At 37.9% G+C, this 27,261-nt stretch overlaps 1 protein-coding gene across 5 annotated transcripts in view; it reads left to right on the plus strand.

Annotated features, from left to right (window-relative positions):
• Positions 1 to 579: 579 nt before the first annotated feature.
• The window catches only part of DSEL (dermatan sulfate epimerase like), a 138,548-nt gene continuing 111,866 nt past the window's right edge, over positions 580 to 27,261 (plus strand). For 2 of the 5 annotated variants that reach the window (XR_012513065.1, XM_074383277.1), the window contains exons 1-2: positions 580 to 670; positions 1,498 to 6,029. Coding sequence is in view for 3 of the 5 variants with exons in the window: in XM_074383277.1 (XP_074239378.1) it covers positions 2,352 to 6,020 (3,669 nt within the window). In the remaining 2 variants the exon portion in view is untranslated. Of the gene's footprint in view, positions 671 to 865; positions 956 to 1,497; positions 9,766 to 9,809; positions 21,600 to 27,261 lie in introns of those variants that run through there. The other 3 variants (XR_012513064.1, XM_074383276.1, XM_074383275.1) reach the window with 3 other exon arrangements.

Genomic DNA, 27,261 nt, shown 5'->3' on the forward strand with positions numbered 1-27,261 from the left:
GCTGCAGCGCAGACCGCAGAAACCCCGAGCTTCCTCTGCTGAGAAACCCAGGGCGCTGGCCCCGCCTCGGCTCCGCCCCCTGCTGTCGGCCCCGCCCCCGCCCGCCGCCGGTCCGCCCACGCCTCCTCTGGGCCTTCCCGAGGCCCCGCCTCCGACCTCAGCCCGTGCGGTCTCTGTCCCGCCCCTCGCCCGCAGGCCAGCGTCGCCGTCTCTCGGCCTCCCTGAGACCCCGCCTCCAGCCCCGCCCCGTCCCAGCTCCGCCCCGCCCCCGCCCGCCGGCCCGGAAAGCCGCCTCTCACCCTACCCGGGCCGCGCTGCTGGAGCTGGCACAGTCGAGCGGCTGCCGCGGCGACGACACCTCCTGGGGACGCGGGCGCCGCGCTGGACGAGGCGCCACTGAGACCGTCCCCCGCCCGCGGCTCTCCGTCCCGGGGCCAGGGGTCGCCTCCCCCGAGCGCCCGACGTTTCCTGAGGGCGGGCGTGTCCTGGCGGTGCGGGGCGCGGGGACCGAGCGCGGCTGAGGAGACCGGGCTGGGGCCGCCGCCCGCCAGAGCGCCGGGGGCGCCCGGAGCCCCGCGAGTCTCGGTGCGGAGCAGTTTTCCGGAACTCGGCACCTCCGCCTCCCTCGGGGCCCGGCGCGGCGCCGAGCCCCCGCGGGGATCCGCCTGAGGTAAGCGCCCTCGGCGGCTCGGGGGTCTCTCGCCCTCCGGCCTCAGCGTCGGGGCGGGGAGCGGAGCCCGGGGGCGGCAGGGTCGGAGGACGCCGGCGAGGACATGCAACAGGCGGGGCGGCTCGGGAAAGTCCTCGCCGGCGCGTTTCCTGCGGAGGGGAGGCTCGGCCAGCGCTGAAACTTGCTGAGGCTCTTCCAGCCGCGCGCGGGCGCGCAGAGGCGGCCCCCGACCCCGCGCTGCGAGCTCCCCCTGGCGGCTCCGCGGACGACGGGACGCGGCCACAGGTGAGCGCCGGGCCGGGAAGGAAACGGCCGGCCCGCGTAGCCTCCTTGGGAGGGTGCGTGCTCGGCCCGCGAAAGCCAGACCTCCCCGGGATGCTTAAAAAGGGCCTTTCAACTTTTACTCTTCTGCCCCTCGGGCCTGGGGAACGAGATAGAACAAAGGTAGCAGGACTCCTGTTTGTGTGAGCGGCGTTCGAATGGACACACTTTGGAGTGACGGAAGCCACGTGGGTGGCGTTCAACTCCGGAAACTGTCGGGGGGGCTCGATCTTGGAGCCTGTGTGTTTGGGGTTGTGAGTTGCGTGCCGTCTGCTGACGGTCGTTCGGTCGTTCGGTCCCACACAAGTGCATTTAAAGGGGTGAGAAAAGAAAACCCGTCGGGCTAGCTTCGGTGACGGGAGAGAGCCGAGATCAGAGCCTGGGAGGTTTCACTGTGACGCTGAGATGTGTGTCGAGTGACTGCAGAGAGCTCCAGTCCTGAGCTGACGTTCGCCCTCAGCGTACCTGGAGCCTCAGGGAATTTCTGTTTTGTCCCCCACCCCCAGAAAAGAGTGTCCTGAGAACGGAGCGGAAGAGAGACCTCCCTGTGGCCGACAGGGGAATGCTCTTTCCCGGCTGGACGAGAGGCACCTGGGTGGCCCAAGGGATTCCGTTCTCACGGCCGTGCGGAGGACGCGGATGGAAGAAGATGTGACGGTGATTTCTCTTGGTCATAATAGGCTGATGAGTAAGTAAGCCTGAAAAACGTTTGAAATGAAGGCAGGAATTTCGAATTTTTTGAGACCAAGTTAAGACTTTGACCACTTGTTGAGGATGTTTTTTTTCTCATAAATGGAAGAAAAAATTCACAAGGCAACAAGTACACAAAGTTGAGAGAAATGACAACTGAGTCCACTCACTCCAGGAATGTCAGTAATTCATCCTCATCTTGGGGCAGACATACACAAATGGATCATACATGCGTGGAGATTTTATCACCAGTGATGGTTTTCTGTGGTAGAAATGACTCTTAATTTGAATTTTGGAGTGCGTTTTCTCTTTTTTTTTTTTTTTTTTTTTTTACAATGTGGTCCCAACTCTTTGTGTTAAATAGATTTAAGTAAAGGAAGTAAATACTTAATTCGTCGTGTTTTTTTAACTGTAACACTTCCCTGTGTATTATGGAAAATTTTGAGATTTTAACGTTCTTTGAAGTTTTACTGAAAGCAAAACTGTGCCAGGGACAGAGATACACAATGTAAATTTTCTCTTTTTGGCAACTGCACTTGCTTAGAATGAACTGAATGTCAGCTGAATTTCACAGCATATCAGATTTACAGTCTTTGTTTTTTTCAAGGCCTTTACTGTACATTTTATACTAACCAGATGGGAAACACATTGAGCATCATATCTGACATGTATGCCTAAGGAAGGAGCACCCCCATGGATCATGGCGGTAATGTTTACAGGACATTTACTATTCTTAGCGTTATTGATGTTTGCTTTCTCTACTTCTGAGGAATCTGTGAGCAATTACTCTGAATGGGCAGTTTTCACAGATGATATAGATCAGTTTAAAACACAGAGAGTGCAAGATTTCAGACCCAACCAAAAGCTGAAGAAAAGTATGCTTCATCCAAGTTTGTATTTTGATGCTGGAGAAATCCAAGCAATGAGACAAAAGTCTCGCACAAGCCATTTGCATCTTTTTAGAGCTATCAGAAGTGCAGTGACAGTTATGCTGTCCAACCCAACATACTACCTACCTCCACCAAAGCATGCTGATTTTGCTGCCAAGTGGAACGAAATTTATGGTAACAATCTGCCTCCTTTAGCATTGTACTGTTTGTTATGCCCAGAAGACAAAGTTGCCTTTGAATTTGTCTTGGAATATATGGACAGGATGGTTGGCTACAAAGACTGGCTAGTAGAGAATGCACCAGGAGATGAGGTTCCAATTGGCCATTCCTTAACAGGTTTTGCCACTGCCTTTGACTTTTTATATAACTTACTAGATAATCATCGAAGACAAAAATACCTGGAAAAAATATGGGTTATTACTGAGGAAATGTATGAGTATTCCAAGGTCCGCTCATGGGGCAAACAGCTTCTCCATAACCACCAAGCCACTAATATGATAGCATTACTCACAGGGGCCTTGGTGACTGGAGTAGATAAAGGATCTAAAGCAAATATATGGAAACAGGTTGTAGTGGATGTAATGGAAAAGACAATGTTTCTACTGAATCATATTGTTGATGGTTCTTTGGATGAAGGTGTGGCCTATGGAAGCTACACAGCTAAATCCATCACACAGTATGTTTTTCTGGCCCAGCGCCATTTTAATATCAACAACTTGGATAATAACTGGTTAAAGATGCACTTTTGGTTCTATTATGCCACCCTTTTACCTGGCTTCCAAAGAACTGTGGGTATAGCAGATTCCAATTATAATTGGTTTTATGGTCCAGAGAGTCAGCTAGTTTTCTTGGATAAGTTCATCTTAAAGAATGGAGCTGGAAATTGGTTAGCTCAGCAAATTAGAAAGCACCGACCTAAAGATGGACCAATGGTTCCTTCGACTGCCCAGAGGTGGAGTACTCTTCACACTGAATACATCTGGTATGATCCCCAGCTCATACCACAGCCACCTGCTGAATATGGTACTGCAAAAATACACACATTCCCTAATTGGGGTGTGGTTACTTATGGGGCTGGGTTGCCAAACACACAAACTAATACCTTTGTGTCTTTTAAATCTGGGAAGCTGGGGGGACGGGCTGTGTATGACATAGTTCATTTTCAGCCATATTCATGGATTGATGGGTGGAGAAGCTTTAACCCAGGACATGAGCATCCAGATCAGAACTCATTTACTTTTGCCCCCAATGGACAAGTATTTGTTTCTGAAGCTCTCTATGGACCCAAATTGAGCCACCTTAACAATGTATTGGTGTTCGCTCCGTCACCCTCAAGCCAGTGTAATAAGCCCTGGGAAGGTCAACTGGGAGAATGTGCACAGTGGCTTAAGTGGACTGGTGAGGAGGTTGGTGATGCAGCTGGGGAAATCATCACCGCCTCTCAACATGGGGAAATGATATTTGTGAGTGGGGAAGCAGTGTCTGCTTATTCTTCAGCAATGAGACTGAAAAGTGTATATCGTGCTTTGCTTCTCTTAAATTCTCAAACTCTGCTAGTTGTTGATCATATTGAGAGGCAAGAAGATTCCCCAATAAATTCTGTCAGTGCCTTCTTTCATAATTTGGATATTGATTTTAAATATATCCCATATAGGTTTATGAATAGGTATAATGGTGCCATGATGGATGTGTGGGATGCACACTACAAAATGTTTTGGTTTGATCATCATGGCAATAGTCCCATGGCTAGTATACAGGAAGCAGAGCAAGCTGCTGAATTTAAGAAACGGTGGACTCAATTTGTTAATGTTACTTTTCAGATGGAATCTACAATCACAAGAATTGCATATGTCTTTTATGGGCCATATATCAATGTTTCCAGCTGCAGATTTATTGATAATTCCAATTCTGGACTTCAGATTTCTCTCAATGTCAATAATACCGAACATGTTGTTTCTATCGTAACTGATTACCATAACCTGAAGACAAGATTCAGTTATCTGGGATTTGGTGGCTTTGCCAGTGTTGCTGATCAAGGCCAAATAACCCGATTTGGTTTGGGCACTCAAGCAATAGTAAAGCCTGTAAGACATGATAGGGTTATTTTACCTTTTGGATTTAAATTTAATATAGCAATTGGATTAATTTTGTGCATTAGCTTGGTGATTTTAACTTTCCAATGGCGTTTTTACCTTTCTTTTAGAAAATTAATGCGATGGATACTAATACTTGTTATTGCCTTGTGGTTTATTGAGCTTCTGGATGTGTGGAGCACTTGCACTCAGCCCATTTGTGCAAAATGGTCAAGGACGGAGGCCGAGGAAAGCAAGAAGTCTTTGTCTTCTGAAGGGCACCATATCGATCTTCCTGATGTTGTCATTACCTCACTTCCTGGTTCAGGAGCTGAAATTCTCAAACAACTTTTTTTCAACAGTAGTGATTTTCTCTACATCAGGGTTCCTACGGCCTACATTGATATTCCTGAAACTGAGTTTGAAATTGACTCATTTGTAGACGCCTGTGAATGGAAGGTGTCAGATGTCCGTAGTGGGCATTTTCGTTTACTCCGAGGTTGGTTACAGTCTTTAGTCCAGGATACAAAATTACATTTGCAAAACATCCATTTGCATGAACCTAGTAGGGGTAAACTGGCCCAATATTTTACAACGAATAAGGACAAAAAAAGAAAATTAAAAAGGAGAGAGTCGTTGCCAGAACAAAGAAGTCAAATGAAAGGCGCCTTTGATAGAGATGCTGAATATATTAGGGCTTTGAGGAGACACCTGGTTTACTACCCAAGTGCACGTCCTGTGCTCAGTTTAAGCAGTGGGAGCTGGACGTTAAAGCTTCATTTTTTTCAGGAAGTTTTAGGAGCTTCGATGAGGGCATTATACATAGTAAGAGACCCTCGGGCATGGATTTATTCAATGCTGTACAATAGTAAACCAAGTCTTTATTCTTTGAAGAATGTACCAGAGCATTTAGCAAAATTGTTTAAAATAGAGGGAGGTAAAGGCAAATGTAACTTAAATTCTGCCTATGCTTTCGAGTATGAACCATTGAGGAAAGAATTATCAAAATCCAAATCAAATGCAGTATCCCTGTTGTCTCACTTGTGGCTAGCAAATACAGCAGCAGCCTTGAGAATAAATACAGATTTGCTGCCTACTAGCTACCAGCTGGTCAAGTTTGAAGATATTGTGCATTTTCCTCAGAAAACTACTGAAAGGATTTTTGCCTTTCTTGGAATTCCTTTGTCTCCTGCTAGTTTAAACCAAATATTGTTTGCCACCTCCACAAACCTTTTTTACCTTCCCTATGAAGGGGAAATATCACCAACTAATACTCATGTTTGGAAACAGAACTTGCCTAGAGAGGAAATTAAACTAATTGAAAACATCTGCTGGACACTGATGGATCGCCTAGGATATCCAAAGTTTGTGGACTAAATGCTGCAGGTCAGCAGAAATTTGCACTAATACTTCCCAGCCCACTTTGCAGATATGAATTAGAAGAGTTTGTTTATTCTTGTAGTGTGTGTGTTTGTGTGTGTGTGTGTATGTGTGTGTGTGTGTGTTCAGTGTTATTTGCACAGAGAGATTGTTTTAAAAATTGGCACCATATTTGGACTAGCAGAATTTATTTTTATGTTATCACCTCCCTTGCCTTTGTTTCTGAAAATTTCGTCTACTAAAATGTTTCTGCTACAGAGTGGTAGATGAAGTTATATCATGGAGGTCGGGGAGATGGGAAAATTTTTAAAGGTTTTTGTCTAACTCTCCTTCATCAGTAACTGTGCTAATCTATCTAGGGACCTCAAACACTGCTAAAGGCCTTGCAATTGCTGCTTTCCCCATGCATCTCTTGCTTTCAAGATGGACTACAAAAGTTCCTTATCCTTTTGAAAAGATCTTCTGACACACTTATCTTGCACAAAGAAAAAGAAAAGAAGAATTTCTTTACTGTGTATAAGGTTCAGTGATATCACTGAGGAAATGGTGCAAGCTCCTATGAGAACTATAGGATTTCTTCTGGGAAATACAGATGGAAATACAGAATGAGTATGTTTTTTTGAGATCAGAAACTGACTTGAAAAGCCTCCTTTAAGTTTTTTACTTAAAAATAATAAGGAATAAGTCTTTGAACAATCTGGGTGCCAAGGGCTGGTAGATTATTTTACATGTGATTTTCTGTGAAACTGTCCTTTCACTTTTTTTCCTCCCTGAAGCTACAGCTGTTCGCCGTCAGTTACTCCCACCCTATCCTTTCTGTCACTGTCAAGAAAAACAATCAGAAGTTACTAATTGCTAAACTCCCAATATTTGTGTGGCATTTTCCCTCAGATGATTAGTTTTGCATTAAAGACTGACACAGACTTAGAATCAAACTTATTTTGATGGAATTAACACTCTGACTCAAAGTAATGCCACTGCAGTGTCTTTTAGACTGGAAACAGAATTGGAAAACTGCCTGACTTATCTTGCATCCCTTTGAATGAGTTTACAGACTGCCAGTGTCTGCAAAAGTTGAAAGCGAATGGGAGATGATGTCAGAGGCATCTGTTTCCTTTACCATCTGCATCTTATTATAAATGTAGTCGTCACAAAATGTGGTTTATTTTATTTTGGTAGGCTCTGAAATCAAAATGCTATGCCATTATAAGCCAGTGGAGTGATTACAGTGTATTGGATGAAAACATTAGGCAGTGTCGAGACTTGATGAAAATCTCTGTACAGATTTCAGTCTTCTTCCTGATGTTTCAAACCATAGTTCCCCCAAGCTCTCTAACACTTGAGAGTCTGTCATTCTGACCTAGATAAAAGTGGTTCTTTCTCAGTAGTTTGTTATCATGTCAAAATGTGCCTCCAGAGTGATAAAGCTGTGGATATGTTACATTCCAGCTAAACCTAACTTGGCTGTCATTTTTCTTCCATTACAGTGTGAATGGAGACTGCTCCCCCTCCCCCACATCTTTCTTCCCATATCTCTCATGATCTTCCTTCTATAATGTCAAAGTGAATGAAAATCATGTGAATGTAGGTTGAGAGGGCACTGAAGGCCTGAATCTACACTATTATTCACAAGCAAGTTATCTGTCTATCAGAATTACTGGCAAGCATATAAAATGCTATTTGGATGATACGTACATGAATATTGCATGGTACATGGATGATAACACTATTTCCATTATTGGTCAGAGTCTCAGTGTTTACTTTCAATTCCCAGGATATGTGACCTTGAATCAGATCACATATAAAAAATCTGGACTGTCAGTAGTGTTAGGTCTGATCAAGGTAGGAATTACAACTATGTGCAGGTAGCAAACAAGAAAGCAGAAACTATTACTGCCTTTATTTTAATGTACAGAAAATACAGAAATGTACTCATGGGCAGGAGAAGGCCAGATGGAGTGTGTGGAGTAATAGGGGAAGAAGAAATACAGAAAATGAAAAAGAGAATGAGTTACATTGAGAATGAATATGGGGACATGTTATTGATAGCAAAAGGTAGGTACAGGCTTACCAAAATGATCTTTACAATGTATCCCAGGTTTCACCCCCACATGGCAATGCAGAGTTGTATTTGCCTGTTTCTATATTACCTACTCACATCCCAAGGGAAAATTTTGGACATACATCTTACTATTTAGTTAATTCTAAAATAGAAAGTTTGCTGGAGAAAGCATCTACTCACAGATTCTCCTATAAGAAATGTTATGTATGGGTTAGGGGGTGACACATCCATTGGATATGTATGCATGTGATCCTGCCTGAGACCCCTGCCTTTTTAACTGAATTCCTAAGGGTACTGACTGTCCCAGCACATTCCCAGGTCCTGCGCTTAGGGTGATGTAGGAGAATTTTAAATAGCTTCTACTCTTATTTTTTTTTCTTATCTTTAAAATAATAAAAAGAGGGATTATCACTATCTGACACTTCCGAAAGAAACATAAAATTTTTTAAATGTAAAATCCATATTTTTCTACATTAACTTCCCCAAAGATAGACCTAATTGAGATAAATGCTTTTTATTAAAATAATAGGATTGAAATTTTAAAATTTTGAAAGGACTTATTAATTTTGCTAACTAAAGTAACACAATAATGATAATTGGCTTTTTAAAGTTTCATACAACATAGATTTATTCAGGATGAGATAAAAAGGCCATATTCAGAGTTTATTTACTGTAATGAAAATTCAGAGAGAATAGGAAATAGGAAAATCTGCTCAGGAGAAATAACCTAAATCTACATAAATTTAATTTGTAGAATTTAATTTAAATTCCAATTTTAATAAGCAGATGACATGAGAATATGTACATATTAGATGTAGACACCAAAATATTAGACATTAAATAATAAATACCTGACAAGAATGGGACAATCCTTCCTTATATCAAAGTTCCCAGGTCTTGGTACATTGCCCTCTGCAAATGTACTCAAAGAAGAACCTCCTCCAGCACTTACTTTTGGTTGGCATCCTTGTTCAGCAGTGATTTCTGTACATCACCAAATATCCTAGACATTCTTGATATGCAAAGTATATCACAATTATAAGTGAGTAAATATTAATGATAATTTTTAAGTTGCTTTATTTGGCTTGATTAACTCTGATCAGAAATAGAAAAGTTTTCATTTATTAATTTAGGAAAAAGTGTAAGTAGAAGGCGGTATAGCACCACTTCCAAAGATAAGTCTACCTAACTTACTAAGAGCAAGACAGTTAATTTCTGGGCTATTATCTGCTCATTTAAATGTTGATCAAATTATCTAATATATCTGATTAGTCATTATTTCACTTCATTTTGGAAGAAAAATTATCTATATAATTTTTAAAGACCCAAATGACTTTGGATTTTTGCATAGAGGATAATAGACACTTTTTAAACAATAGATTCTGGCATTCTCTGAAACACTTGAGATGTTTAAGCTACCATTTATATGGGATTGTCTTGTATTTCGTCTAAGTAATACATACATGTTTAATTGATTCTGTTTTCAAAGACAGATTCAGCTAGGTCTTCCAAGCAATTAGTAGTTTTTGTTTGTTGTCGTTTTCACGTCACACGCTATCCAGTTAATGCAGCACTCACTGGAAACAGACTGAAGATCATAAAGTTTATGACTGAAAATCATAAGTTTATCAGACCTATGTATAAGACTCCTGTAATACAAAAATAAAAAGCTAAAAGCAACTTGTCTATTATTGGGATAATTTTATCATACCCCTTTTCCTTAGGTCTTTGGGTAATGCTGTTAGGATTTTGTATGGAGCCGAGGAACCAGCAGTTGGAAAATGGAGGACAAATTGAATACTGTTACCCAAATCCACAATTTTAGCAACTGAGCTTGGTCCTTCTCCACCTCCTCCAACCTCCAATTCTCGTGCCTCTGTTCCCCTGACTTAATTCCAGGTTCTGACTGCAACTTTCTAAATGGCGAGGATGTACCTGTATCAAGCATCTGTATTCTACATCTGCCCCTGCTGCTACTGGTAAGATCTTCATTCAGGCATGGTATCACTAAAAGAAGAAACTGTACTAAAGTGATGTTAGCATATTGAAGATGCTTTTTTTTAATAGCATTATAACACTACTTCCAGAGGTAAGGCTCCCTAACATTCTAAGATACTGAGACAGTTAATATGTGATCTATTTACTGCCTGCTTAAATGTTGACTGAATTGTCAATAATTGGTTTACATTGGGTAAGGAATCTATCATGAATTAATCACTTAATATGTGCTGCACATTGAATCATAAGGTTTTTATGTATCATTACAATACTTACAACAACTCTAGTAGCTATTTCGCATACATGTTTGAAAATCATCAAGTGATTTGTCCAAAGTAAATTAGCTGATAAATGGTATGGCCAAGATTTAGGCACATTTTGTTTCAATTCTATAGTTTTTTGAAGGAATTGTAAATGAATTTATAATTCATTGTTAATTTGCTTATTTACCATATTTTTGGTGGGTCTACTGTCCAGATACTGATTAGCATAAAGGAAGAACATAAAAGTCAGTTGACTATGAATCTGCTCTGTGAAGAATTGGCAGTCTCTCTAGAGCAGGCGTCCCCAAACTTTTTACACAGGGGGTCAGTTCACTGTCCCTCAGACCGTTGGAGGGCCGCCACATACTGTGCTCCTCTCACTGACCACCAATGAAAGAGGTGCCCCTTCCTGAAGTGCGGCGGGGGCCGGATAAATGGCCTCAGGGGGCTGCATGCGGCCCACGGGCCGTAGTTTGGGGACGCCTGCTCTAGAAACTTTGAAACTATTATGAGTTCATGAGGAAGAGAAGAAGTGAGAGGAGGGGCATGCAAGGTAGTGATTACCATCCAAGGAAAAGCACCAAGAAGTGGTACCTGTTCTATAGTAGACATGGCTTATTTATTTGTGAAACAGCATCGTTAGAGGAAAAAAAATAATTTATTGAGTTAGGGGGGATTATGATAGGTAAATTTGAGTAGAGATCACTGGGTTTTGAGTCTGTGTTTCTCACAGCATGTCTCATCAATGAATAGCTCTTCTAAAAGAGATTCTGGGTTATCCGTAAGTGCAAACAGAATAAAACTACTGTAACTCACTCTTGGAGTTTCCACTCACTCAACCACCCCAAGTTTGGTCTGTATTTGAATATCAAGGAATGACCTGAAGAGCAGAAAAAAAAAAATACCTGAGTGTGGTCTGACTGCCCTGTGTGTGGACCACTGCTGGTAATGGCGGTACAAAGTACAACTCATATATATATATATATATATATATGTTTTTTTTTTTTCTTTTTTCTTTTTTTTTTTTTTTGAGACGGAGTTTCGCTCTTGTTACCCAGGCTGAAGTGCAATGGCGCGATCTCGGCTCACCGCAACCTCCGCCTCCTGGGTTCTGGCAATTCTCCTGCCTCAGCCTCCGGAGTAGCGGGGATTACAGGCACGCGCCACCATGCCCAGCTAATTTTTTGCACCTTTAGTAGAGACGGGGTTTCACAATGTTGACCAGGATGGTCTCGATCTCTTGACCTCGTGATCCACCCGCCTCGGCCTCCCAAAGTGCTGGGATTACAGGCTTGAGCCACCGCGCCCGGCCTAACTCAATATATTTGATTCAGGCTCCATCAGGCTTTGCTTTTCCTACTCTTCCTACTCTCCCCGTAAGTACCTCCAGATCCACAATGCCAGGCACAGCTCTCAATCCTGGGAATGCAATCGTAAACAAAGCATACATGGGCCCTACCTCCATGGAGCTGACGGTTTAAACATTCTTTTTCCACTTTTCACACATTTCCCAGCAAGCCTACACCAAGTAGAAGCGAGAATGTTGTGAATTCTGTGACTAACAGTTGATCAAATATATTCAAATAGAGTTTGTTTTAGGGAAAAGCAAAAATCTGTTGTTCTTTTCCCTGTCTTGTAAATAATGACAGAAGAAAGGAATCGAAGGAGGGAGGGAGGGAAGGAGTGAAATGGGAAGAAAGGAGAGACCCTAAATCTGAACACAGAAAATAAAGTACTCAAGGAGAATCATTCCCATAACAGTGGTGTTAATTATTGTATAAACTGTTTAAAAGACTGAAATATTAGGGTAGATGAAACTTGAAAGAACAGAAAGGTAAATTATAATCAGATTAAGTCGATACTGTTTCACAGTACGTGACAATTGCTCTTTCTATTTTATATTATTTAAATGATTTCTGTATTGCTGACTCTTGAATGTAATTTTTCTTTCAATGTCTCAGGCTTTCACATGTCCTAGATTACCATTAAAAATGTTATATACATCAACAAGCTTACATTTTATGTGATCTTTGGAATTAGAAATAAGTGCAAATTCCCCCAGGCAGTATCTATCAGCTCTGAGGTCTTATTATCAAGTGCATTAACACTGATACTGAATTTCACCTAATGTCTCAGGTTATCTAGTGTCCTAGGTAAGCAATTTCTCTATTTCTGACTGTGGGATATACATACATTATTCTTTATGGTTTAAAGGCGGAAATATTCATGGTCCGCAACATCTTTAATGCTCCTTGTTTCTCTTTTTGGAAGTCAATTTGGCTCCTACTACTGTCACTTTTCTCATTTGCTAAATGAGAACTATAAACTCATCAAATCTTTTATTAAAATCTGATACCCCTCAATAAACTATTTTTACTTTATCCATTGCATGATGCAAATAACGCTCCAAATTCTTGTACTATACTGAAAAATTACTGCCAAGTTTTATTAATTTTTGTTCGTTGTTTTAATGGTATGTTCATTTATTCATTCCTTCACTTTGTTCCAAAAGATTACTTTTTCTATAGGTTTGTTTACATGGCTTTCAACTTTAAAATATGGGTATTTGAACTTTATTGGACCAATTTAATTTGATACTTCAATGCAATATTTCACGTAAAATTGAAGGGAGATTTATACATAGAAAAACACAGTACCACCAAGAAATGATGAAATCGTTTTGATGAGATACTCATTAAAATATAAGTTCATATAAAGGATATAGCTAATAAAAGTTGACCACATATAAACAAAACAAGGTTTTTACTATTATTTTTAAACTAACCTGAGCACCCTGGCTAGTTCAGTGCTAACTGGAGCACAACACACTTTCAGTTGGCTTATGTACACCAACTAACTTCTGATTATCTCTCTAGATTTACCGAAATAAACTGAAATGTACTGCCATTGTTATTTTGACTTTTCCCAACAATAACTATAAAACTATTAAAAAGATACATGCTTGTATGCACACACACAAAATTTTATTACCTTAAGAGACAAGGTTTTCTCTGTACAACCATCAGGTTATACTGGTGAGTTTTTCACAAGCCTTGTTTTTACCTTTCCTCTATTTCCATCCTTAATTTGAAGGGAGACATTACCATTGAAAATGTTGTGTACACAAGAAGTTTATATTTTATCTGATCTTTGGAATTACAAATAAGTGTAAATCCCCCAGTTAGTATCTACTAGCTCTGAGGTCTTATGCAAGATTCTTAATTTTAAATCTTCATTTTTCTATCAGTAAATTCCTGCAAAGTTGACACAAGGATTTTCCAAAAGTATGTAACTTAATGGAACAGTAATTATTTCCTCTTTGTGACCATCTCCAATATTCTTGTTTTACTGATGAGAGAGAGGCAGCAGAGGTATCTTTACTTTCATTCTCCTACAGTATATGCCCGAAGGGAAAACCAATATAAAATGTGATGCATCTGTTTTTAAGTGAGAAAATACTTAAAATATTTTCAGGTAATTTGGGCATATATAGTAGATATCTATACTAATCAGATACCTATTTTAGTATTTAGTATATTAATTGAGTTGCACAAACTGGGAAAATAAAATACCCAATATGTTGATTTAGAAATACTGCTTTGTTAATGTTCATATTTCAACAAACAATTTTATTCAACCTTTCATTTTTAGTATCTTCATTTACAGAGCCATATTTTGACTTTTCTCAAAGCATATTTACTTCTGAGATTTATTGAGATATAAACATTTCTGAATTCATGTTTGCTGCTGTTACTCAGTTTTATTCCATGTCACAAATGCTTTTGTTTTTTCTTTTGAGATGGAGTCATCCCAGTTTGTCACCCAGGCTGGAGTGCAGTGGCATATTATCAGCTGACTGCAACCTCTGCCTCCTGGGTTCAGGCAGTTCTCATGCCCCAGCCTCCTGAGTAGCTGGGATTACAGGAGCCTGCCATCATGCACAGCTAATATTTTTGTATTTTTAGAAGAGATAGGGTTTTGCCACATTGGTTAGGCTGGTCTTGAACTCCTGACCTCAGGTAATCCACCCCCTCATACTCCCAAAGTGCTTGGATTGCACGCATGAGTCACCCTACCTGGCCACAAGTGCCATTTGCATAACGTTAAGCATAACTGTGTTCATACCTTCATTTGATAGATATATATTTGTGATTGTCTACATTGTAATTATTGTATTTTTTCCATTTCAATTTTTTCCACTTAAGTATAAATACAGCTCAGCATATTTTACAACATTACATTTACCCCATTGGCTATGATGGAAGAAATAGAAACCAGTTGGAGGAAGTGTATTCAAATTACATATAAATGTGTATCTATATATTATTACCTTAACACCATACATAACAGGATTATATCAATATAAAATTATTAAATCTACCTAGAGTGATCTTTTCTGTTAATTCACAGGATATTCACACATTTTGGGGGTTGTGCTTTTGGTTGGTGCTTTTTAAGTTTGGATGCTTTCTTTTTCATGGCTTGTATATTGGGACCCAGGAGCAAATTCTGGAGCCTCCAGTCAGAAACTCAGCCTTTCAGTGAGGAAAGTGGGAGTGTGCACTTCTGAAGTAGGACTGAGTGTCAGTACTGTGATAGTGAGGCACATGCCCTCAATGGAGAGTAAGTCCTTGTGTGTGATTGTTTATTTTGGGTATTGCTGCCACATCCTTGCATTAGTTGTCTGTAAGCAGTTATAAACCACTATTGTGCTGATCCTTGCATGTATGAGCTTTATTGTTCCTCTTTGTTGAATTTTATGTATTTGGATATGCAAAATAGTTTCATATGTTGACAATGAAAAGATGCATTTACCCTGGTTGGGAAGTTGGAAGCCCTCCCCTATGATATCCATAAGTTGTTTTGGCCAGAGCACCTGGGATTTAGATTTAGAATTCATATACTCACACATTCTACAAAATGTTATGAAGCATGTTTAATATGAAAGATAGTAATAAAATGAGCATGAGTGTACACATTAACCTCGCTAAGAAACATGCAGTTAATGTTAGTAGTTAAGCCCTCCATCTGACCTTCCATTTTCACAACCTCTGCTCCCATAAACTCCCCCCCCCCCCCCCAGAGGTTAGTTCTGTCCTGGATTTTGTGTTTATAATTTCCTTGTTCTTCTTTATAGCTCCACCATATATAAGTCTATTATTATCAATCAACATACGGTATGATTTTGCATGATTGTGAACTTTATTTAAATACTGACTGTATTAGGGTTCTCCAGAAGGACAGAACCAATAAGATAAGGTTGTTAGGGAGAACTGGCTTACAGGATTACAAGGGAACATTCCACAGTAGGCCGTCTGCCAGCTGGGGAAAGAGAAGTTGGTAGACTTGCTCAGTCTAAATCTAAAACCCTCAAAACCAGGGAAGCCAACAGTGCAGCTCTCAGTCTTGAGACTGACAACTGGAGAACCCCTGACAGGCTGCTGGTTCAAGTCCAAAGGCTGAAGGACCTGGAGTCTAATGTCCAAGGTCAAAAGAAGAGGAAGCCAAGTATGTGGCATGGCAGGGAGAGAAAGAGAACAAGCCAACTCAGCAAGCAGTTTGTCTATCCCACTTCTTCTGCCTGCTTTGTTCTATCCTTGCTGGCACTGTATTAGATGGTATCCAACCCCTCATTGAAGGTGGGTTTTCTCCTCCTAGTCCACTGCCTCAAATGCCAATCTCCTCTGGCAGCACCCTCACAGATGCACCCAGGAACAATGCTTCATCAGCCATCTAGGAATCCTTCAATCTAGTCAGATTGACATCTAATATTAACTCTCACATTAACATATTGTATATATTAGTATCTATCTTGCTTTTATTTTTTGCTCAAAATATTATTTAATGTATCTGATATTTGTAGGTGGAGATCACATATTTTCACCAAGGTAGTGATTCATTATATGAATATGCCATTGTAGGAACATGCCATACCTTATTTATATTTTAGCTGCTTGATAGATTTTATGGATATTTCTAATTTTTGCAAATTCAAGCAACTTTCTGTTAAAATTCTTAAGTATGTTTCATACTATGCAAGAATTTAGTTTTTTTGTTACTTTGTTTATACTAAGAGCCTTCCCTCTCACAGCTACCCAGTCTTCTTTTTTAGCATATATATATATATATATATATATATATATATATATATAGCTGAAAGGTTCTGGATTCATATGATATGTACATCCTCAACTATTCTAGACAATGCCAAATTATTTTCCAAATTATATAAGTTAGCACTGTAATATAGAAGAGTTTCTGTTGTTCTAGATTTTCTTCTGTACTTGACATTTACAGGATTTTTAATAATTTCCTGTCTGGTGGGATAAAAGGATGTCAAATTATGGTTTTCATTTACATTCCTCTGATTAGTAATGACTTACAGCATATACACACAATTGTGTGTTGCACATGTACACATATACCCACCCACCCATCCAAACCCACACACCCACCCAAATTCACACATAGTCTTTATTTTTGCCTTGTGTGTTTCTTTTCTGGAGTGAAACTGGGGTCATTTCTTTTACCCCTTTTTAAATTCAGGATTTTTTTATTGACTCACTGAAGTTTACTATATATTATGAATACTAATCCTATTTTGGTTATATGTATTGTGACTAACTTTTTGGCTTATGTTTTCTTGATTTTTGCAGAGTGACCTTTATGATAGCTTTAGATATACAGATGTTCTTAATTTGAAAGTAATCAAATATGTCAGTTTTCCTTTATTATTTATATGTTTTTGCATCTTACTAAAAATTTTCCCCAAGATGTTGGCCCTAAAAATCTTTTCCTATATTTTCTCCTGAGCACTTTTTAAACTTATTTATTGCTAACAATATTTTCAGAAACCTAGTGGCTTGAAACAACATATTTTAATTATCTCACAGTTTCTATGGGTCAGGAATCAATCATGACTTAATTGGATACTCTGGTTTATGGTCTTTCACAAGGCTGCAATTAAGTTGCTGGCTAGGGCTGCAATGTCATCTGAGACTCAACTGGGGAAGCATATGCTTCCAAGCTCACATGATTGTCAGCAGGATTCAGTATCTTATAGATTGTTGGACCTGATGCTTCAGTACTTTTCTGGTTGTTGCCTGGGGTCCGCCTTTAGTAGCTTACCATGTGGACCTCTCTGTATAGCAGCTTGCTTCCTTAAAGCCAGGAAGAGGGTCAATAGAGAAACTCTGCCTACAATGTAGCCTAAATTATGAAAGTGACATGCCATCATCTTTGCAGCATTCTATTGGTTGAAAGCAAGTCACAGGTCCCACCTATATGCAGAAGGAATGGGCTACATAAGGACATTAATACCAGGAGATGGGGATAGTTTGGGGGGGGGTGATATTACAGTCCATTAGCCACAGATTTTGTCTTTCATATATAAGTATTTAATCTACTTTATATTAATTATCCTGTCTATTCTGACTTTTTTCCTGTATGAATAATCTATTGTCCTAAATTGAAAAGATTGAATAATCTTTTTTTTTTCCCACTAATCTTCAATGCCATCTCCACCAAATATCATGTCTCTGTATTGTGTAAGAGTCCTTTTTGGGCTTTCTCTTCTATTCTGCTGGCAAATTTGATTACATCAATGATGATATCACACTGTCTTTATTACTGTAGTCTTGTTAGCCTTAAAATCTGGCAAGATGAGTCTTTATTTTCTTTCTCATTTTTGTCTTGGATTTTCTTAAGCCGTTGTTCATCCATATGCATTTTATAATTAGTTTTCACAGTTCCTCAAAACAAACAAAAGAACAATGCATTTTAATTTTAAGTGCATTATATGAGTTTTGGGAGAGTTGACCTCTTTAATGGGAATGGCATGTGTCTCTTTTAATTTAATACCTGGTAATTTTTTAGTAGATTTAAGTCAAAGCACTTTATATATTGTTATTACTGTGAATTATGTTTATTTTTAGTTATATGTTGTAACTCTTGCTAGAAAATGCAGTTTATTTTTGTGTATTTATATTACATCAGGGAACTTATTAAATCTTCTTATTAATTCAACAATTTGCCTGTAAACTCTTTGGAGATATTTATGTATATGGTTCGGTAATGTGTAATTACTGAGAATTATATTTCCTTCTTTCTAATTTTATAACTTTTTAATATTCTTACATTTGTTAGGACCCCCTATGAAATACTGAATAGATATGGTAATATTTGTAATGGGTAGTCTTGTACTATTTATAATGTTAATAGAGTGCTGCTAACATTTCACTGCTTTCCAAAATGGATGTTGTGTGTATTTCATAGGTTTACCTGATATGTGATATTCCCTTCTATTCCTAGTTTGATACATGACATTTTATCCTGAATGCATGATGAAATTTATTGAATGTTTTTGCTTAATCTTATGAAGATTCTCATGTGTTTCTTGCCTTTATCAGTTAATGTAATACATTATGTAAAACTCTTTCCTTATTTGAGATTCAGTCGAACTTTGTTTGCTATGATAAAATGAGCCTGGGAATAATTCGTTTTATTTGTATAGTTTGCTGAATTTTCTCTGTTAATAATTCATTTAAGATGTTTACATCAACAATGATAATTGTGATTTGTCTGTAATCGTCTTTTCTCATATTGTACTTGCCTAATTTTGAAGCCAACATTATACTTGTCACATAAAATAAGTTGGAAATCTTCCATTTTTATGTTCTTTAGAAGAATTTGCATAAGATTAAAATGATTTAATACTAGAATGTTCATTAGAACCTATTGGTAAAGTCATCTGACCATTGTATTTTGTTTGAGGGAAAATTTTTAACTATGTATAAAATTGTATTTCTTGCTTATAGGCTTATTCTATTTAGCCCACATAGTTATTTTGTAAGTCTGTTTTGGCAAACTGTAGTTTTAAGAATTTGCCTTTTTTGGTCTCATTTGGTTACGCAGGCTGCATTGTGTGGCGTGACCTTGACTGCCTGGGCTCAAGCCATCTCCCACCTCACCCTCCCGAATAGCTGGAACTTCTTGTGCATACCACCAGAACTTCATATATATATATATATATATATTTTTTTTTTTTGTAGAGATGAGGTCATGCTTTATTGCCCAGTCTGTGTCCTTTTCTTTTTCACATTTATTGACCTAAATTTACTCAAAATGCATTCTGTTGCCTCTTTAACTCTTCACCCCCTACATATTTTTTTCTATCTTTAGTATTGAGCATGTGTGCCTTATTTTGTTTTATTACTTAATTGGAGTTTGCCTTTTATATAAGTCTTTTTGAAGGTTAACTTTTAGTTTTAGTTTGTTTGTAACTTCTATTTTATGTACATTTGCTGTTGCATTAACTTTGGCTCCTGATTTTACCTGTTTCCTTCATTCTATTTTTTTCTAGTTTTCTTTTGATGTTGTGTTTTGTATCTTCTTTAATTAGATATATGATCCATTCTTTTGGTCAGTGTCCTACTGCCAAAATTCGCCAGGAATAAGCTGGGTTTATTGCTTATTGCAGTGAGAGAGATTTAAGAAGTGTAGCTTTTCTCTAGATTAGCTTCTGTCAGGAAGTAGGAGTAGTTGGGTATCTGAATAAATCTAATATAGAAGAGAGATGAGTACAGAGAGGCTAAAGCTATAATTGATGAAAAAGTACCCTTTGCATATATTAACTTGGAGACAGGAATGTGCACTAATTTGTGGTTTAGCAAATGTTTATACATTTCCTGTATTCAAACATGATTATGAAATAGTGTTGTCTTTTTCTTGATCCACTGTGGGAACAGAGTGGCTTTGTTCTGTGAAATATTCATGGTTACCAGGAGGATATTGGGCCTGGCTGATGGTAACAGGCCAGCTCCTCAATGTCAGGAGCTACTGTTTTTCCATTTGCATTTTAAAATTTTTATCATTTTTACTATTCTAATTTAAGGCTATTAATTTATCTTTTGAACCATATTGCTTATATTCCACATATTTTGATACGTAGTTTATCCATTAACCTTTCTAAGTGTTTTGTGAATTCCAGTGAAACTCATGGTTGAATTATTCTTAAATTTATATAGTGCTATTTATCTTTTGTTATTATTTTTATCTTAAGTATGTTGGAACTTTTTTTAGCATTAGTTTGACATGTAAATTTTCATTTTGATATTATCAAACATTTTGTGGTCTAATGTTTTTAATATACATACTGTAAGTAGATGATAGCAGGATTTTTACTCACATTCTAACAATCATTGTCTTTTATCTGAAGTGTTTATATCCATGTGATTATTGATATTCATGAATTTATTTATAATTAGTATGTACTTTCTGTCTATGCCTCTTTTAACTATGAATATATTCCTTTTTAATTTACTTTCTTGAATTATTTTAAGATGATTAATGCTTCCCTTCCTTTTATTAAAAGCAATGCATTCTACTCATTTATACATCCAATATTTATGTATATTTATTTCTATGTTTATGTTTTTCTGTACCATCATACTGTTCAAGCCTTTTTTCTGTGCTCATTTTTTCTGCCTTAAGTATATCTTTAATATTTTCTCAATTTTTGTTTGCCTAAAAGATGTCTTTTTATGACATTCATTCTTGCAAGGTAAGTTGGCTGTACATAACAGTCCTAGGTTTATAGCCCTTTTCATATATTATTCAACTTACCTCTTTTTACTACTTCCGTTTTTTTCAGTGAAATAAGAGGCAGAACAGTCGATGAGAAAAAAGATGGGGGAAGAGGTCTTGGAGGCGGAGAAGAGAAAAGGAGGTATAAAGTAGGCATAGTCATTTAGGAGAGCAGAGAGTAAGGGGGATGAGGAGTGGGAATTTTGTACCATTGCTAGACAGCTGTAATGGCCTTCTTTGAAAGTAATGGCTGTTCACTTAATGTAAGAAACCTGGTTTACCTCAGCTAGTTAGATTGCCCAGATTGTGTTTTCCCCAGGAGTCAGCAAGATGACAGAAGAAAAAAAAAATTAGAGATAATGTTGCATGCAAAGGACTGTTTATTGAGGGTAAAGTGACTTGTGAGAATATGAGGCTTAGGAAACACTGTAAAAGGGATTTTAGATTCTGGTGGCTTCCAAGACTGTTGGATTGGAGGTACTAGCTGGTAAGATAAACTGAATAAATCAGTTATTGTTATTTTCAAAATTGCCTCGTGAGCACAGAAGGCTAGGAGAGCTCAAATCATCATTGCTGCATTTCAGGAAGTTGGAAGGAAGAAGAGAAGAACAACATCCCAGGACTTTCTCTTCTGAAAAGAGCCTTTCAACCAACTTCCACTTTCTTGAGGTATAATTTTGTAGAAAAGAATTTCTGGAATTACTTGAGTTGTTAAAAACATCAAAGCAGATACCTCCACAGATTCAGATTTCCATGGCCTGGAGGAGAGGGTAAAATGGGTTACCAGCATCTGCGTTTTTTAAATGCTCACCCTCCAAGGGATTCCACTGTCATGGAGGGAAATCCACTGCATTAGGCAGGTGAATAGTCCAATCAATTACAGTTGTTTCTTGTTTTCTGCAGTCCTTATGTGATATAACATTGTTGCAAACACTGAATTAGTAAACAATACCCTATTGGTCCTGTGGAAATACAGTGTTAGGGTCCTGGAAGCCTTTGGTCACTGAATTTTTATCAATCAGTCAATAACCTTGGTTCATGAGGGTTTCTGTTTAAAGACACCTTATATAATAAATATTGTTGATTGCTTTTCAACATTGAACTCACAGCCAACAGTGCTGTAACTCCTATCTATATGAAGTTTATCTAACACTTGTGTTTTCTTCGTAAGACATAACACAGACAGCCTTCTTGAGCCTAGGGACACTAGACAGCCCTGCAGGTCTACACTTTGGGGCCAATTTAAACAGCAAACTCACTAACAGAAATCACACAGAAAAGTGTGAAAAACATGGCATTAAATAAACCCTGAAAAGCACACTTGTTTATAGCATGAAAGTGGAAACAAGCAGGCAAAGTACTACCTTGTTCACCCTCAGCTGGGAATGTGCTCTATCTTCAGGTAACTTAATTTTTTTGCCACTCTGCATATATCTGCAAATGACCATTGACAGTGATTATTGATTTTTGAGGTAACATAAATATTAGCAAGAAGATAAACTTGCAAATGCAAATCTGCACACCGTAAGGATCAACTGTTCCTGAAGTTCTTTCCTCTCGGTATCTGATAGCTCTGGTTTTTCAGAGATCTCTGCTTGAACAACAGCTCCCACATCCACTCTCCCTTCTGTCCACCTGTGCTCTCTCTGTCCCACTTTAACAAGAATTTTTCTGTCTCTTTCAACCATTTACAAAAAGTTTTGTTTTAATCATCCTTTCACTCATTTTCAGCATTTTTTAAAGTAATATTATTTGCTCTCATTATAGTATAGTATTGTGGAAGGAGAACATCTAGGAAAGTCCTTTTTTGTATTAAAAATAGGTATGTTTTGAAAAATGTCTTTAAAAATAAAGAGAAATATGAGGGGCACCCCAGAAATCTTCTCTGAGAAATATTTACTAGCATTTTTCTGAATGTCCTTTCACTTTTAGGTTTAGAAAGGTACATGAATAAATAAAGTGATCTGAATTGGGATTAAAAGTATAATCTACTTTTCAATAATAAGGTAAATATATATCCAGTAATATTAATTCTCATACAACTCTTGAGCTAATTGCTAATTTATTTGGGTATATTTTAAGTTTATTCTTCCCAGTAACTTTCTAAAGTACTTTATAGTATCTCCAATTCAATAATTAATGGGTGAAACATATTGTGCACAATAAGAACTAATCTTATTTTTCTCATGTGCCCTAAAATATATTTCAAGTGGATTTATGGTTTAAATGTAATCACAGGCATTTCAAATTACTATGAGGAAATAATTGCTTCTATAATACTGAAGGTAAAAGAGGTAGGACTAACTAGTCATTAGACAAAAGCCAGGAACCATGTAAAAAATATTGAAATGTTTACATACGTATTTTTATATCTTCTCTATATCCAAAAAACAACAGTAACAACTAAAAAAGAGCATCAAATTAGAAAACATGATTATACTATAAACTGGTAAACATTTAATATTTTTAATATACAAAAAAGTTTATAAATCTTTAAAAGAAAATTTTTAACTTACAAAGAGAAATCAAAGTGATAAAATATGTTTAAAACAATCTGTTTTACCAGTTCAGGTATGCATACTGTTACTTTTCTTCCACTTTATAATTATTTCTACTTAATGTCTTCCTCCTACTACTTACTAAATGGAAGAAAAAGACATACAGGAAAAAAAAAAAGTCTAAAATTTCTTGGAATTTAATCAGAAGTTTTCAGGACGAATTCCAAACAAAATGAAGAACAACCTAAAATCCCATGTGGACAAAACTTTCACTGCTTCTCACTGGTATAAAGTATCACTATAGAGGACTGGTTCTGCTCACCTAAACAAATGACAATTGTGTGTGAGGGCCAAAATTGCATGCTTATACCATTTCGTGCAATTGACATTGGTGGTACATGCAAAAGGCCAGTTCATTTTAGTTCACCTTGTTTGCTTAGTTTGTTGTTTTTTAAAAGGTCAACCTAGTGGATCATTGTTAGTAGAGCTAGAAGAGCTGCCTACGTTAGGTACATATTACACAGAAATCAGCCATCTTCCCATACCCTTAACCCCTAAAAAACCATTAGGAACTTCTATTGAACTTAAATTATCAGCCTAAAATTTCCTCTCAAGTTAATTTTATTTCAGGTGTTTTCTTGTTCTTTCCTACACACAGACTTGTTTTGGGGTCATGCTTTCCAACTTTCAAGGCCTCTCTACATTCAAATTCGGGGAGGGAAAAAAGGGGGGTGGGGATGGAATTGGTTAAAAGTCACTTCAGTTTCAAAAATGTCCTGGGCTCCTTCAGTGATCAGTGGTCATCACAGAGACCAGGCTGGCATCTCAAGCTATAGATGAGGGATTCATTTTTCTCAACCCTCAAAACATTCTTCTCTCAAGCCAAGAGGCCCAGCTTAAGTTAAAACTAAGATTACATTAAGGCTATGTCTCTTTTGCTCGTTCTTGGTTTAGACAGTAGGGGAGAAGTAACATGGCCAAAAGTCAAAAATAAGCACTTAACAGTAAACTTAGAAAAATCACTGTTGTTTGTTTATTTGTTTGTATTTTAAGTATTGTGAAAGAGAAAATGTAGTATATCAAAATGTAGGTTATCAGCTATTGTCATTTTTGATTTCATATTCTGTGTTTTGTATAGAATTATTCTACTATCCTAGCTTTCCATTTAGGATGATGGCAATTACCATGAAAATGATGGGAGTGAGTACTCTTCAAGTACATCCTGTTTACTTCTGAGTGCTCCATTTCAGATGCTTTTAAGAAGGGCACACTGTGACAGATCTACACATGGCCAGTACTGACTGCTCTTAGGCACTTACATTTTCTGTTTTCTTCAGGAAGTAGAGCATGCCCACATGTCTAGTTCCTTGAATAGTTCACTAGAAGAGGAGCATTCTTTTTCATTGTGATATTTACTTTAAATCTGGCTCCGTGGAAGTGATGGTGTTTAGGATTTGGATTTCAAAACCCTAAGAAAGGTTGCTTAACTCACTCTTTCTCTTTCTCTTTTCTTTTCTTTCTTTCCTTCTTTTTTTTTTTTTTTTTTTTTTTTTTCCTGAAGGCTGGATTTTTTATTGTATTTTTTTATTATTATACTTTTAAGTTCTAGGATACATGAGCAGAACATGCAGGTTTGTTACATAGGTATACATGTGCCATGGTGGTTTGCTGCACCCATCAACCCCTCAGCTACATTGTGTATTTCTCCTAACGCTATCCCTTTTCTAGCACCTCGCCCCTCAATAGGCCCCAGTATGTGATGTTCCCCTCCCTGTGGCTATGTGTTCTCATTGTTCAACTCCCACTTAGGAGTGAGAACATACAGTGTTTGGTTTTCTGTTCCAGTGTTAGTTTGCTGCGAATGATGGTTTCTAGCTTCATCTATGTCACTGCAAAGGACATGAACTCATCCATTTTTTATTGCTGCATAGTATTCCATGGTGTACATATGCCACATATTCTTTTTCCAGTCTATCATTGATGGGCATTTGGGTTGATTCCAAGTCTTTGCTATTGTGAGTAGTGCTGCAGTAAACATATGTGTGCATGTATCTTTATAGTAGAATGATTTATAATTCTTTGGGTATATACCCAGTAAAGAATTTGCTGGGTCAAAGGGTATTTCTGGTTCTAGATCCTTGTGGAACCTCCTCACAGTGGTTGAACTTAATTTACACTCCCACCAACAGTGTAAAAGCATTCTTGTTTCTCCACAGTCTTTCTAGCATCTGTTGTTTTCTGACCCTTTAATGATCGCCATTCTAACAGGCACTGGCATGAGATGGCATCTCATTGTGGTTTTGATTTGTGTTTCCTTAACTTTCTAATAGATTTGCCGGGGCTAATATAGTGAAGAGCCAAGAAAAAATCCAAACGTAGTTATTTCACAAGACATTCATTATTTTCTTCATTTTACACATCCATTTACCTCTAAATCAAAGAAAGGTAAAAGAAGAAGAATAAAATGGACACATTCTCAGCTAGCTTCTGGGTTGTTAGTAAATTTGCCTCATTAGTAAATCCAAGCATTTTACAGCCAGAAATAGAAATAGTATTAGCAAATCATTAGTATTATAGCTGATGGGTTAAACCAGTACTGGAATGCTATCACTAAAGAAGAATAGCTAACATGGAAAAAGTTATAAGTAAGATATAAATTCTGGGAAAACTAATATTTAAGGGGAAGGCAGAAGTTTAAAAAGGTAATTGAGGAGAAGCAATGCTTTAATTGCATCCTATACGTTTTGATATGTGATATTTTCACTGTTCAGATTATGTTCTATTTTTATTGTTATTTTTATGCATGCTTTAAATTTATCACTCATAATTTCCAAATACTTAGGGATTAGTAGTTATGTTTTTTGATAGCACTGTGATAAAAATATTGTATATTATTTTAATACTTGGAGATTTTTTTTTTTTTTTTGAAACTGACTTTATGGTTCTGCATATGGTCAATAATTGGAAATTATTTATGTATCCTTGAAAACAAAGTGCATTCTGAAATGTTTGGGCGTAGTGTTTTCTATATGTCCATTAGGGTATCACATTATTTAAATTGTATAAGTCATCAACAACACATTGGTGAGTGTCTACACACACAGTTTTTTCTAACTTGGAGAGATGCTTTAAAATCTCCTACTAAGATGGCTTTGTTTCCTAGTAGTTGTGTCAATTTTTGCTCTATGTATATTTCTGCTCTTATATTTACTTCTCATTGATGTAGTCTAAATACCTATGAGTAGAATGCCAGGGTTGTGTTATGTGTGTGTTGAATTTTTAACATTTATCTTTATTAATTTTAACCTGAAAGCATGCATGAGGCGTTGTTAATCATAGGTAGAGATATTAAATAATAGGTGTTCTCCTCCCTTTGCCTTAGTTCTTACCCTTAGACTAAGGCAATGGGATGAGAAGTAGGCCAGTTGTCCTATACAAGTAGCTAGACAGCCTAATAGCTAGGGATAAAGAAAAAAATAATTTTTTTCTGCTTATAAAGGGGAAGGAGGCAGCTGCATTCCCACCCCTCTGAAAGGGACTCCTTCGTTCAGCCTTTCAGCATGCATGTGTATGAATATCTCACAGCCAGCCAGCCCCTTGTGCCCCAGTTTTTATGATCTACAGATGTGTCCATATTCTTGGAGCCCATTCGCCTTTGATATGTAAATAGGAAAGTAGCTGCTCTTTTTTTTTCAGGTACCTTGGACTCTAAACCTGGAACCTAGTACAACTGTAACCATTTTAATAAAATGAGAAGTTTGACTCTCTCATTAGGTCAGAACAACTAAGTAGACAAATTAAAACAGATCTAATTGAAATCTCTAATGGTTTGT

This window comes from Saimiri boliviensis, chromosome 13 (genome assembly GCF_048565385.1).
Source record: "Saimiri boliviensis isolate mSaiBol1 chromosome 13, mSaiBol1.pri, whole genome shotgun sequence".
Lineage (NCBI taxonomy): Eukaryota > Metazoa > Chordata > Mammalia > Primates > Cebidae > Saimiri > Saimiri boliviensis.